The sequence below is a fragment of the Eleutherodactylus coqui genome, chromosome 5 (genome assembly GCF_035609145.1).
Source record: "Eleutherodactylus coqui strain aEleCoq1 chromosome 5, aEleCoq1.hap1, whole genome shotgun sequence".
Taxonomy (NCBI): Eukaryota; Metazoa; Chordata; class Amphibia; order Anura; family Eleutherodactylidae; genus Eleutherodactylus; species Eleutherodactylus coqui.
This window is the reverse complement of record NC_089841.1, coordinates 42,608,776-42,622,875: the sequence shown is the minus strand read 5'-3', so window position 1 is coordinate 42,622,875 and position 14,100 is coordinate 42,608,776. Positions and strand designations below refer to the sequence as shown.

Genomic DNA, 14,100 nt, shown 5'->3' with positions numbered 1-14,100 from the left:
ATAGATATGAGATAGATAGATAGAAAGAAAGAAAGAAAGAAAGAAAGAAAGAAAGAGACATCAGATGGATAGATAGATATACATGAGATTGATTGATATAGGATTATATAGATAATAATGGATGTCTATACATTACATGTAGGGTAAATGCGAAGAGTAGTGTGATGAAGCACATATATTATATGTATCATCTCCCACCCCTCCATTATCAGGATGCTCTACTCAGAGCTCCATTAACCCCTCACCTCCCGCCTGGTGACAGTCAGCACTGAGGCTGTGCGCCATCGTGTGGGTGTGGCGCACTCTCCAGCGCTGGAGCCGCACAGACACAGGCAGCACTCAGCACCAGGCGGGCACCGGGCACAGCACCATGGCTTCATCTCACGGGAAGAGCGACACGCAGTTCGCTGAATGGATGGCAAGCCTGCCAGAGAGGATCCACAGGGTGCCACTCACAAGTTTAGCCATCCCAGGTAGGTGCCCGCAGCCTAGCTAACAACTTTGTTCCCTGCAGCACCTGGTGCTGGCATCCCCTGCAGCTACTACTCATATCCTTCCATGTGCATGCTGGTATATGACTGGTGCGCCGATATACTACATGTCTGGCCGTATAGAATATGTGCGGCGGGGAGACACGTGGATGCAGCTTGCGCTGTCTGCACTGCACAGGTGTCTCATACAGCCATGTATATGACATCGGGATTTAAAGTGGAAGTCAACCTTCTGGAGGTCCTGCTAAAACCTTCCATTGATATGGATGGAAATATCTATTGGGGCAGAATAGTGATATTGGGAGGGGGTGGGTGGTGCAGATATTCTGGATGTCCTCACCTTCATCCCATAGCTTCTCCCTATCTTGTGCTCTCAGGATATGTGGGTAACACATGCTTTAAGTTAAGGAGATATTCACACAGGCAATTTTTTTTTCAGTCTTGAAAAACGTACACACGTTCTGCACACTTTTTTTTCTAAGATTGCCATGGTTACATGCAGAAAAAAGAGATCGCAATCGCATCAAATGAGTGCATTCCGTTTTTTGAAGCACACCTACAGACTTGAATGTACTAAATTGCTACAAAATAGAACATGCTGCGATTTATTTTTTTTTTGCTCGGACTGTGCGTCCCATTAAAATCACACGTGTGACTATAACCATTTCAACGTATAGGCTTTATCTCTGTCTGCTTTCTGTCCGAGAATCAGACAGACAGATTGTTCATGTGACTATACCCTAAGGGTCCCTTTAAGAGCATTAGTCATTTGTCCTCAAGTCAAGGTCTTTGCACCACTTGTGTGTCCGGATCGCTTTGCGTCGCTTGGGTGTCCGAATGAACTGTCGGCTTGAAGACAAAAGATGTGATGTAGGATGCAGCTTCAAGGGTTAAATCTGTGGGTCATATTTAAAGTTGGATGATACATTTTGTTACAATGTATCTGCTGATTAGAATCACATTAAATATTATGTATCACACTCCATTGCATCCTACAGTCTGAGGAGGCATAAAGAAAAGCTCTTTTATAAAACGCATGTGTGAACCGCGCCATAGATGTGCTGGACAATCGCTGCTCTACCATCACACAGCCCCGGATCATTAATATTCTCCTCAAGTCTCTGCTAAATTGAAGTTTCATACAGTACAATGTTAGGCACTAAGCAAAGGTTGCAGCACAGGAGACGAAGCTGCGGCTTTTCTATCAGGTCAAGCATTAGGCTGGAGAATAGATATCAATCAATAGCATCTCCATGTGGGACATTGACTCCACAAGGGGGGGTGTAAAAATGGCGGGGAGGGGGTATAATAATGGAGGCTCAGTATTCAGAGGACATCACTAAAAGTCGTCCCGAGAGCTGAAATGGGCAATTTATGGCTGCAGAATTAATTAGATGTGAATCTTATTGCCTGGAGCTGAACGGCCCCGGCTGTAGCCGTTCACAGGACGCAGGGGGCGGCGAATCGCTGACTAATTTGTAGGAGAGCGAAGGTTAACGGGGAACATGTTGGGATTATATGCCATTGTCTCAGTAGATAACTAGTGGGTGACTCTTGACTGGGAGATAACGTTTTTTTTTTAAATGTATGTGGCTATATGTTTTAACACATGCATTATAAGGGAGGGGGTCACTTTTTTAGTTTTTTTTTTCTTTATCAGGTTGTGAGTTTTATCATGTCCCCATTGTTTTATATTTTCTGCAGTTTCCTGGAGATGTGAACCTCAGGATGTATTCAGACCCTATATTTTCCGTATTATAGCCGTTTTTTCACCTTCATTGACCTCTATTGAAATACATGCAACCCATAAAAGGTATTACTGCCTCTTGGGGCATGTGGGCTGCAATGTGGACATTCACTTAGTGAATGAGTGTCTTTAGCTTGTGTATTAACCATGGTGTGACAGAGAAATGTAACTATTGATGGAGGCAGGAGTGTTTATGTATACTTGTACCTTTTAAGATGGTGGGTGTTAATTTCGTGCAGGGCGCATCTATGGCAACCCTCACGAACATCACCATCATGTTAAAACAAGATGTGATTATGTCCATAAAGGACCAACATTTAACACCTAGATGAGGGAAAGACATATATAAGAGAGGGAATGCTATCCCTAACCAATTATGGCATGGAAGACTCTGACTAAAAGCAGGGTGATCATTCCAATAGGGATGACCTCACGTCTTTAACCTAGGGGATCTAGCCTGTCCCTAGATGGAGGATAGGGGAGAGTATATAACAGATGGAAATATAAACAGGGCTAGGCAAAGGAACATAACTGACAGGAGTCTAGTGCCACACCAAACACCACACACAGGACATCATTCAGATAGGTCAAGATTCAGGCATCCAGCAAACCATCAGAGGGAGAGAGCAGACAGGACAAGAGTCAGGCATCTAACAACCATTCAGATGGAGGAAACAGACAGGACAGGACTCAGACATTTAGCAGACCTTCAATCAAATGGAGGGAATAGGCAGGACAAGGGCCAGGTATCTGGCAAACAGTTGGATGAAGGAAACAGAAAGGACAAAACTCAGGTGTCCAGCAAATCTTCGAATGGAAAGAGACAGGAGTTTATTCAGGCATCAGGATAGGACTTAGACAAAGCATACAGACAGAACATTACTCAGGTGTCTGGCAAACCATCGGACGGAGGCAACAGACAGTACAAGATGCAGAACAGGACAACACTCAGGTATCCAGCAAACATTCAAACAGAAGGAACAGGCAGGAGAAGACTCAGGCATCCGACAGCCATTCAGATGGATGGAGCAGATGGGACAAGATTCTGAACAAGGCAAAACTCAGACATCTGGCAAACCTTTGGATAGAGGGGGAACAGACAGGACTTTACTCAAGCATCTGACCACCATCGAATGGAGGGAAAAACAAGGCAGAATCTAGGCATCTGACAACCATCGGATGGGTGGCTCAAACAAAAGAGGACTTAGACCAGATAAACAGACAGGGCATTACTCAGGTGTCTGGCAAACCTTCAGATGGAGGGAACAGACAGGACAAGACTTAGGCATCTGGCAGCCACTCAAATAGAGGAAACAGACAGGACAAGACTCAGATGTCTGGAAACCTTCGGGTGGAGAGAGAACAGACAGGACATGACTCAGGAGTCCGAACACCATTAGTTGAAGGGAACAAACAAGATAGAACTTAAGCATCTGACAACCATCGGACAGGTGGCTCAATCAGGAAAGGATTTAGAGCAGGCAAACAGATAGAGCTCGCACACAAGAGAATAACCAGCCCCCATATAAGGTTGGGACCAGAATACATGGACACTAGTTATGACTGATTGGCCAACCAGTGAAAACAGCTCCCTCTTGGCCAATCAGTGAATACACCAGAGGAGGTATTGAAGCAGAAAAGAGAAGAAAGGAGCATTAAACACTGAGGGATTCCTGAGAGATGACACCCAGGGGAACTTATGCAGTGAGAGGAAAGAGCTCAGCATGGAATTCCCAGGGGATGATGGGCACAAAGCGTGATCACATGCATCGGGGATGATGTCATGACACCAGTGTGGCTCCACCTCCTAATGATGACTTACTATGGTTCCTAAATCGAAAAGGAAGAGAAGCTCTTGAGCACAAACAGCTGCTCCAACAATTGAACTGTATAGATTTGAAACATTCATGAGTGTATGTAAAGCTCTATTTATTATGAGGAGATGTAATTTAAGGGGGTAAATGTTACAGCATTGGGGGCCCAGACACTGGGGTCCCAAATTAGAGTTTATGGGAAATCTTCTCACCTATATCACCTGGTATGTATTTTCCTTGATCATACAGACCTACCATATAGTTCTTCCACCTACAAAAACCCTTTCAGTTAACTCCATATTACATTTCACCTCTAGCCACTCTAGGCACACGATAAAATCTATACCTGTAAGAGAGTTTATCAGAGCGAAACGTGCAAGCTGTGATGGTAGGGATTCTAAAAATCTGGAGGATTTACAGTCCAGATTTAGAGAGAGACAATACAAATCACGGCTGCTACAAAGAGCGTCTACTAGAATATACAATAAATCTGGACAATACCTTCTTTTTCAAGTGTCCAAAAACAAAAGTAAAACGTTTGTGCCCGTCTTTTGCTCCCCACATGTCAAAAATATTTTCTTGAAACATTTGCGTATCTTGCATCAAGATGAGAGCTTCCATAGTATCCTCGGTGGTGAATGTAGAGTGGTTGCTAACCGAGGTTGGACATTAGGTAATATTGATTACTAGAGATGAGTGAGCATACTCGCTAAGGCTAACTACTCGAGCGAGTATCTGCCCGCTCGTCTCTAAAGATTCGGCTGTTGGCTGCAGGCGGGGAGCGGCAGGGGAGAGCGGGGAGGAATGGAGGGGAGATCCCTCTCTCTTCCTCGCTCCCCCCTGCTCACTCCCGCAACTCACCTGTCACCCACGCCGGCAGATGAATCTTTAGAGACGAGCAGGCAGATACTCGCTCGAGTAGTTAGCCTTAGCGAGTATGCTCACTCATCTCTATGGTTACCATAGACCCCCTGTTTAGACTACGTGGTGGTCCTTTAAGGGACCTTTCACACTGGATGGAATATTACTCTGTTGCAGAATGTTCTGTCCCGTGTGAAAAGTCCCTAAGGGTTTTCTACAAATACGTTTTTTTCTCAATGTGCAGCTTGTAAGCATGCGGCCAACTGTACTACTTTTTTTTTTAGTTCATCCTGGCAAAGAAGTTATAATTGATTTATTTATTAATTGCAGAACTAAACATGTCATATATTGCATACAATGTATTCTTGTAATATTATATATATTGGATGCACATGCTTAAACCGAGAATATTAGAAAATCTCTGTTACATATCTAAAAATACCGCCAATCATGGGGAGTGGCACGCCATTTATACATACATCTTCACAAGACACAACGTCTTTTTCATTCTTTGGTATAGAAAGAGAATAAGGAATAAGGAAGGATCTGCAACACAAGTTGTATGGCCAGCAGGTCTATTGGATTTATTTCTGCAGTACTGGAGCACCTAACGGTTTGACCCTGAAAGAAGACTTATAGTGTTATTATATTGTTAGAATATTCAATCTGCAGATGTATGATAACTGCAATGAGTTACAATGTAATGGCAATTTGTGAGTAACATGCTGTATAGTCCTAGAAGAGCAAATTCCTGTATCCTATTGGTCCACTTGGTCATGCCATGAGTAGGAACCACAAGGTTTAAAATGTGTTGGACTGGGGTCTGTGTGCCATATATGTTGGATTTTACCAGTAATTGAGTAAAGATTATATGATTTTATGCCTCGACTGACACACCTACTTTTGAAATATGACCCCCATAATTTGTAGAACGGGGAGGCTCCAGTACCCCATTCCAACCCAGCCAGCATGGACATAGAGGAGTCAAGAGTTGTGGTTGAGCATTTGTGCTGCTGCTCCATTCATATTCTTTGAGAGTGATGGAAGCAATGGAGCAAACGGACCTCCAGTAATCTAATATTTACCGCCTGCTCTGTGATAGATGTCTGTGGCTGGAGTACCCCTTAAATTCATGCAGGATTGCCACATAAAAGGATTTTCCTCTTTGGAAAATCCATTTTGGTTAGAAGGTTCCATTGATGATAAATTGACTCTCGGTGAGCAGCTGTAATCTGTGCGAGATCCCACTAGCAATTGTTCAATTTCCCCATAGCGCCACCACAGGAGAAATGAAGCATTACACTGTTCACGTTAATATTAACGGGCTGTCCACATAATCTTCACATATGCTGGACCTTCCATAATACTCTTTATACCCACTCTCTTCTTAGGTGGGTAGATGGTGGTCTTCAAGTGGGATCCCCATTTATACCTGCGAAAGGTGGTGTGAAAAGAAAAAACAGCCACCTGATCCCCTTTTATTATCATTCCACCAGTGCCATATTGCTCTCCAATTCCTGCTGCAGCAGCGATGATTGCCTAATAATGGAACAGGTGACCACTACAGCAGATGATTGGCTGCAGCAGTCGCATGTCAAGGGGGTTTATGACATAATCACTGCAGAAGGAAGTAGAGAGCAGCCAACCCCTCCTCCCCTGTTTTGATGGCGCCCGCTCCCCGCTGCTTCCAGCTGCTGCAGTGACATCACCAACACCAGGGGCATGTGACCACTGCAGCCATTTATCAGTTCACTTTGCTCACATGTACTTCATCTCTGTTGCAGCAGAAAAACATCAGCAAGTGGACACCGTCAAAATGGGAGCTATGGGGAATTGGGATACATCTTTTTAAAATGTTTATACACCAGCTTCCAAATAATTTTGGGGGCCTGGATAACCCCTTTAACTTAAAGGAGTTGTACCAAGATTTCAAGTTAGCCCCCTTGCTGATCAGTGGTGGTCTTACCGCTGTGATCCCCGATGACCTGGGAATGGGGGTCCCATGCTGGAGGTCGCCTCTTCCCCCATAGTGACATCACTCTGAATTGGGCATAGGCTGAGCATGCAATGTCAATGCTCCATTCATTTCAATGGGGCTGACGGAAATAGCTGAGCAGCTGCCGCTGCCACTTGCAGATCCAGCCCCCCCTTTCAGACTCCTCCTCACAGCGAGGGGTGCAGTAACCTCGCAATGAGTCGGAGGGAGGACATGAGACCCCCACTGATCAGCAAGTTATCCCTTGGACACCCCGTGGATAGGGAATAACCTGAAATAAAACTTGATATAACCCTATAAATCTTTTAACAGGGTGAGTAAAATGGGTTTTCTAAAGACAATCCCTTTAAGACAAATTATTCCTATTGCCTCCTCCTGTTCCTACAGCAGGCGGTGGCACGCACCAGTACTGACAGAGGGTATTATTGCTGTGTCTCTGTCTTGGCATGTGTGGTGGAACTATAGGACATTGCCAGGGACAACTGGAGCGGGCACAACGCAGACACTGCTGAGGGAGGGGGTGCTGGAAACTGGAATATAAAATGTAATCAATTGTGGAGAAGCACTTCAAGCATTGGTCATACACGGGCGCATCGTATATCTGTCTACTTTATAAACCATAGGTCCTGCGCAGTATGTAAAGGGCGTCACGCCATCCAAAAACATAATAAAAAATCAGTCTGACCCCTGAAAAAGACAGCTTTGAGTCCCTTTTATCCAGGTTAGGTAATAATGTATCCTTATTGTTGTTACATTGATACTTTTGATATTAGATACAATGTTTCTTCATTATTGTTGTGTTGATACATTTGCTATTTACTTGCCGCCGGCAGCAGGTGTATATAACAAGGGAAGGAGAGTGCGGCTGCCGGGGAACATAATCGATTCCTTTTATTTTATTCTTGTATTCATGGAAGGATAATTGCTGTTTATTAAATATATGGTAATAAGCTTGATAAGCGCGGAGCCCTGAAATTACCGCAAACAGCTGGAAGGTGCAGCTGCTGATTTATTTATTTGCTGTAATGTTTGTATTACGGAATAAGATGCAGATTCCTTTCTGGCTCCGTCTCACATGGAATAAATGGAAACCTATTACTCCGCGTGTCGCTGACAGCTGCACCACTCCGGCTTATTAGTCCTACATTTTTTAATCAAATGCAAAAAAAAATTAATAGAGAAAAATGGAGAAATGAGGCCGGAAAAGTAGAGGAAAGTTTCTGGAAATTTAGCGGAAGATTTTGGTGACCAGGCTGAAGTCGTGAAGATTCACACGTGGAGCATTCGCCTCGGGCTCTCTGCAAATGCGCAACAAATACGCAGCTTTATAATGTGGATTTTGCCAGGGTTTCATTATGGATCTACTGCAGGATTTAACCCTTTCCAATCCACTGTCTGACATCTAAAGACATTCTGATTGAAGGCTGTACAGTTCCGATGTCGGAAGACGTCCAACAGGGTATTCTTACTGTAGATTACTGGCCGCTCTGTTGTTGGGGGGGGGGGGGCCTCTCCAGCATGTCGCATACCGCAGTACTGGCTCTAGCCAGCAGATGGCACCATTGTATAATGGCAGAAAGAGAAAGCCCCCTAGGAAACCCTGAATAACCAAAATTGGATTGCAAAGGGTTAACCCTTGTATTGCAGGGGTTGAATTCCACAGCAAAAGGCCAATTTCAGACGAATCTATAGAAATACGTCCGTTATACGTCCGTTATATAATAGATCCATATTACGGACGTGTTTCGGATGACATTATAATAATATGTCATCAGTATTTGCCCGAATAAAATATGAAGGCAAATATGCAAAAAATAGGTCATGCTGCATTAAAAAAAAACAGCCACGAAAAATACGGCCATGTGACTTAATACATAGATCTACATTAGCTCTGTATTACAGTTAGCAAAGCGAGGACCAAATATGGAGCTAAAATCTGGAACCAGCCTAAGGGCTTGTTCAGACGTGCATATATCGGTTGGGTTTTCACGCCCGACCAATATACGCTGCCCTTCTCTGAAAGGGGAGAAGGCGGAATGGGCCGGTAGCTAGTGCATTGAGCTCCCACGGCCTCTCCGCGGCACTGTTTGCAATAGAAGGGGAGGGGCAGAATTTAGCTCCGCCCCATGCAAACCCTCCCATTGTAAACAGTGGTGACAAGCGAACAGGGGGCGGGAGCTCAGTGCACTGGCTCCTGTCCCATCCCGCCTCCTTCCCTTGCAGAGAGGGGCAGCGTATATCAGTCGGCCTTTAAAACCCGACCGATATACACCCGTCTGAATAAACCCTTAATATGAAGAATAAATTGCCATGTTGCAGATTTAGAATCCGCAGTGTAAGGGACCTCTCACACGGGATGGAATTAGTCCACCGACAATCCTGCATCACAATGCTATCCCTATGGGGCTTGAATTCTGGATCTGTTAAAATCAGCGCGCCTCGACTTCAAAATGGCAAGATTAAATTCTGCAGCGGAAAAGCCTCCTGCTACAGAATTAGGGACGACTTGCAGAATTTTAGTTGTTGCAACATTCAGCAGATGTAATAAAACGCAAGAACGGAAGAAACCGCATAAAATTCTGCAAGATGTTCTGCAGATGCTAATAAATAGGACCTGCCCTATTTGTGCGCGCCAAAGAGACCCATAGAGGTCTATGAGAGGTGCGAAAAAACACATTTGTGCCCGTGTGCGTATGCGCCAAATGTAGCGCATATCTGTGATCACTGGCACTGCTTTAGGCTAATTAGCCATTTAGATCATGTTGGGGTGATTCCCCCGCCCGTGTACATGGGCAGGGCCTGCGCATATACGCTCCGTATTTGCACAGGAACAAGCGCAAAATGCACAAAGGAACAAGCATATTACGTTACACGCCATTTGTCGAAGTCCCAAGTGCATGGTGTTTGTTAAAACCCCTTTCACTTCCATTGTACTGTACATTGCTGCAGAATTTCAGCTTTATACGGGGCAATTATCATGCAAATCGCTTGTTAGATGGAGCGGATTGCGTGATAATTGTGCAGTGTAAACGCATGCAGTGAAATGACGGTCAGCAATAAATCACTGATTGGAACTTTCATCGTCGGTCTGCCGCTGCATCGCTCAGTTAGAACAGGCAATCAATCATCTATGAACGACTGCCTGTTTACAGTGAACAGAGGTGGGCGGCCGGAATGATCTCCAGCCTCCATTCAGTGAGCGACTAGGTGGCTGTACATCGGTCAGTGGTGGCAGCAGGTTTGGAGAACATGTCAGGGCGTGACTGATTCACCATCTTGCAGGATTGTAGGAGTGGAAGTCAGTCCGTGGTCGTTCCCTGAATCATGAGCCGCACGTTTTGTTGACAGGCTATGTTACCTTTTATGTGTTACTTTTTAAAACATTTTTGGGGTATTTTATCCATTTAAAATGGGTTTTTGTGAGAAAAAAATGCAGCTTCTTCCAAACTGGATTTTCTCTTTACAATAAATGTTACTGAACTTTCTTGACATTATGATGTTAGCCCTTGAAGGGGGCTGGAAGACGTGTTCATTCGATCTCTAGGATAGTACACTGCATTACTTCTGCAGTGTACTCTACTAAGCCTGTGACAGCAGCCTATTAGGCTCCGTTAAAGGCCATTCTTAATAAATGTCAGCCAAAGTACTACAATCACTTTGTAACAGAAAGTAAACTCTCTGCCCCCTTTTCTTTCAGACGGATGAAGATGTAGGAGTTGGTGTAGAGCTGCTGGATATGTCGGCGCTCATGCTGAATCCTGTTACATTAGTAACGTTCGGGGATCCACGTATTTGCTGTAAGAATAAATGATGTAAATGACGCCTCATACTCTCTACCTTTAGCTATCAGTGGCACATAAACTGTATATCTAGTAGGTCCCTCGGGATTATGGGAAGTAGAGTGACAGAAACATTACGGAAATAGCTGTCATGTCTGGGCCTCTCAGTATGGCCGGAGGCTGTATGTAGGGCTGGTGATGCTCAGGGGTGAATACTAAATATACTCCTCCACATTGTATATGGGGATATTAGTGTGCTGAAGTCAGCGCCATGAAGAGCACAATATATAGTACCATATGGTGCCCAAATCATACAAACAGAGCTGTTCTTCCAGATATTACATATCGTTAGTAAGTCTATTAGTGTGTGGTTGTAGGGGGCTCATCCCAGGACTCCACCAATTAGCAAAAACAAAGGGCCAGCAGTGCTCACATCATTACCCGTCAGCAACCTCCATATACCCCTGTTTCCCTGAAAATAAGACATACCCTGAAAATAAGACAGCATGATTTTCCAGAATTTTTGAGGATGCAAAATGATTTTTCAGGCTTTTTGAGGATACTTGAAATATAAGCCCTTCTCCAAAATTAAGCCCTGCTAACAGCTAATTAAAAAAGTCAAATTAAATAGTGTCCAGTAGAGATGAGCGAGCGTACTCGGATAAGCACTACTCGCTCGAGTAATTGGCTTTATCCGAGTATCGCTGTGCTCGGGTCTAAAGATTCGGGTGCCGCTGCGGCTGACAGGTGAGTCGCAGCGGGGAGCAGGGGAGAGCGGGCGGGAGAGAGGTAGAGAAAGATCTTACCTCCGTTCCTCCCCGCTCTCCCCTGCAGCTCCCCGCTCCGTGCCGGCACCCGAATCTTTAGCCCCGAGCACAGCGATACTCGGATAAAGCCAATTACTCGAGCGAGTAGTGCTTATCCGAGTACGCTCGCTCATCTCTAGTGTCCAGGTAGCTATACATGTAAAAAGTTAAACCTTCTTGAACAAAAATTAATATAAGACACTGTCTTATTTGGGGGAAACAGGGTGTATATATATATATTATATATATATATATATATATATATATATATATATATATATACAGCTGCAGAGCCACGATCCGTTCATAAACACACCACCAGAACTATGCTCAATAAATAGATACAATACCGGAAACAAGCTCATAAAATATATACAGCAGCAAGCTCACTACATAAATACAAAGCCAGAGCCAAGCTCACAACATGAATACAGCACCCAGACCAAGCTTAGTATATAAATTCAGCATCAAATCCAAGCTTATAATATTAAATACAATACCATAACCATCATCAGTACATAAATACAGCTCCAGAACAAAGTTCATAACATAAATACAGCATAAATACAATACCAGACCCAAGCTCATAACATAAATACAGAACAAGAAAAAAGTTCAGTACATAGATGCTGCATGATCGCCACCCCAGCAGCACAATTGGTTCATTCTGACACAGTATTAGTGTTATGAGCTTGGTTCTGGCATTGTAACTGTATACTCAGGTTCTGTGTTTGTTATGTTCTCATTCAGTATTTATATACTCAGCTTGGTTCTGTTGCTGTTTTTTGCACCAAGCTTAGTTCTAGTGATTTATCTATGTGCTGAGCTTGGTTATGATGCCGTATTTATGTTATGAGCTTGGTTCTCCTCCTCCATTTATGTACTGGGCTGTATTTATGTTCTGATATTGTATATATTGACTGAGTTGTTCTGGTGTGGGTGTGCTGCTACCTTGCTGCTTTCTGCACAAGCAGAATACAGCCAGACTGCCTATCAGTGAAATATATATATAATTTCTCTCTTATGACTGGGGTGAGGGGGGGGGAAGCAAAAAACCTGCTCGGCACAGGGTGCCATCTATGCAAAGGCCGGCACTGTCCAGAACTTCAAGCTCGTCTCTATAGGAATATTGGGTAGACTTGCAAAAACTGCTTCAAAAGAAAGTTGGAGCAGTTGCCATAGCAACCAGAGTTGAATCTGCAGTGTAATTCGTTGCTATGGGAATCTGCTCCACTAAATCGCCCCGATCACGCGATTAGCAGCCGCCGGGCACTCATTGCAGGGTACATGACTGTAATATCTATCATTGGGGATGAATGTCAGATCCTTCTCTTTGGTGCACAGTAACATGTTTGGCGCTGCTGTTCCCGCTCGCGCCGCCGCTCAGAGCGTGCATATGGATGAAAGGAATGAATGAAGCGCAGTATGTATCTCTTTCAATTAATATCATGCAGGATTTCTCTTACAAATGGAAATTGAAAATTGGCTTTCTGCCTGCATTTTGTGCTAATTTAGGAATTGATAACGGTAATGTTTAATGGATTGGCTTATGAGGATCCTGCCAGACAGAAACGCTTCCATTCAAGACTTAATGAGCTTTTCTTATCTGCTTCTAAAAAAGAAATCAAGAAAAAGTAAAGAAAGAATTTTTAATTATAAATAAAGTTGAGAATGACAGATATTAACCATATGGGGGCCATCCCGACCATACATCATGTTGTCCTGACGGACGTCATATCCAGCTTTCCACTCCTGACCCCTGGCTGTATGCTAGATTGGAGAGCCACTGCAAAGGGCCGGAGGTGATCGCCGCTGCACCCGCAGTGATCAGATGTTCACCAGCAGGTCCTCCTTCAGGGAACGCTACCTGTCCACTGGAGTCCACTGCAGGGTGCGTTCACACAGGCGAGAGCGATATCGGATCTATGTCACATTAAACGGAGCGCTCTGCATCTATGCTTAAAAAACATATTACATCTATGTACTTGCGATTTTCATGCACGTTAAAAAAATCACAAATGCCTCCAATAGCTTCAATGGTAAAAAATCGCACTTGTATGCTAATCACATGGCATGCGAGTGCAAATCATTTTTTTTAAAGATCCCACAGGAAAAATAGGACATGCAGCGGTTTTTCAATCTCACAGAATCCATGCATTATTTTCACATGTAAGTTTGGTCCGTATCGGAATCAGAAGTCTATATGTGATGGTTACCGCTCATCTCCTCCCCTCCCTGCAGAGGTCACAAAGCATGCCCACAACACTTTCCCATAGAAGTCTATATGTGATGGTTACTGTTCACCTTCTCCCCTCCCTACACAGGTCACAGAGCATGCCCACAACACTCATCCATAGAAGTTTATATGTGATGGCTACTGCTCTCCTCCCCTCTCTACACAGGTCACAGAGCATGCCCACAACACTCATCCATAGCAGTCAATATGTGATGGTTACTGGTCATCTTCTCCCCTCCCTGCAGAGGTCACAAAGCATGCCCACAACACTTTCCCATAGAAGTCTATATGTGATGCTTACCATTCACCTTCTCCCCTCCCTACACAAGTCACAGAACATGTCCAGAACAGTTTCCCATAGAAGTCTATA

The 14,100-nt window shown here is 44.1% G+C and overlaps 1 protein-coding gene and 1 long non-coding RNA gene across 2 annotated transcripts in view; both read left to right on the top strand.

The window, feature by feature from the left end:
• The first annotated feature begins 349 nt into the window (after nucleotides 1-349).
• The window catches only part of PLCXD3 (phosphatidylinositol specific phospholipase C X domain containing 3), a 77,440-nt gene continuing 63,689 nt past the window's right edge, over nucleotides 350-14,100 (top strand). Inside the window, exon 1 of the mRNA XM_066601830.1 lies at nucleotides 350-473. Coding sequence (XP_066457927.1) covers nucleotides 371-473 — 103 coding nt within the window. The 5' untranslated portion in view covers nucleotides 350-370. The remainder of the gene's footprint in view (nucleotides 474-14,100) is intronic.
• Nucleotides 7,094-10,736, top strand: LOC136626873 (uncharacterized). The gene is made up of 2 exons (XR_010792696.1): nucleotides 7,094-7,222; nucleotides 10,607-10,736. It is a non-coding gene; the product is annotated as an uncharacterized lncRNA (long non-coding RNA).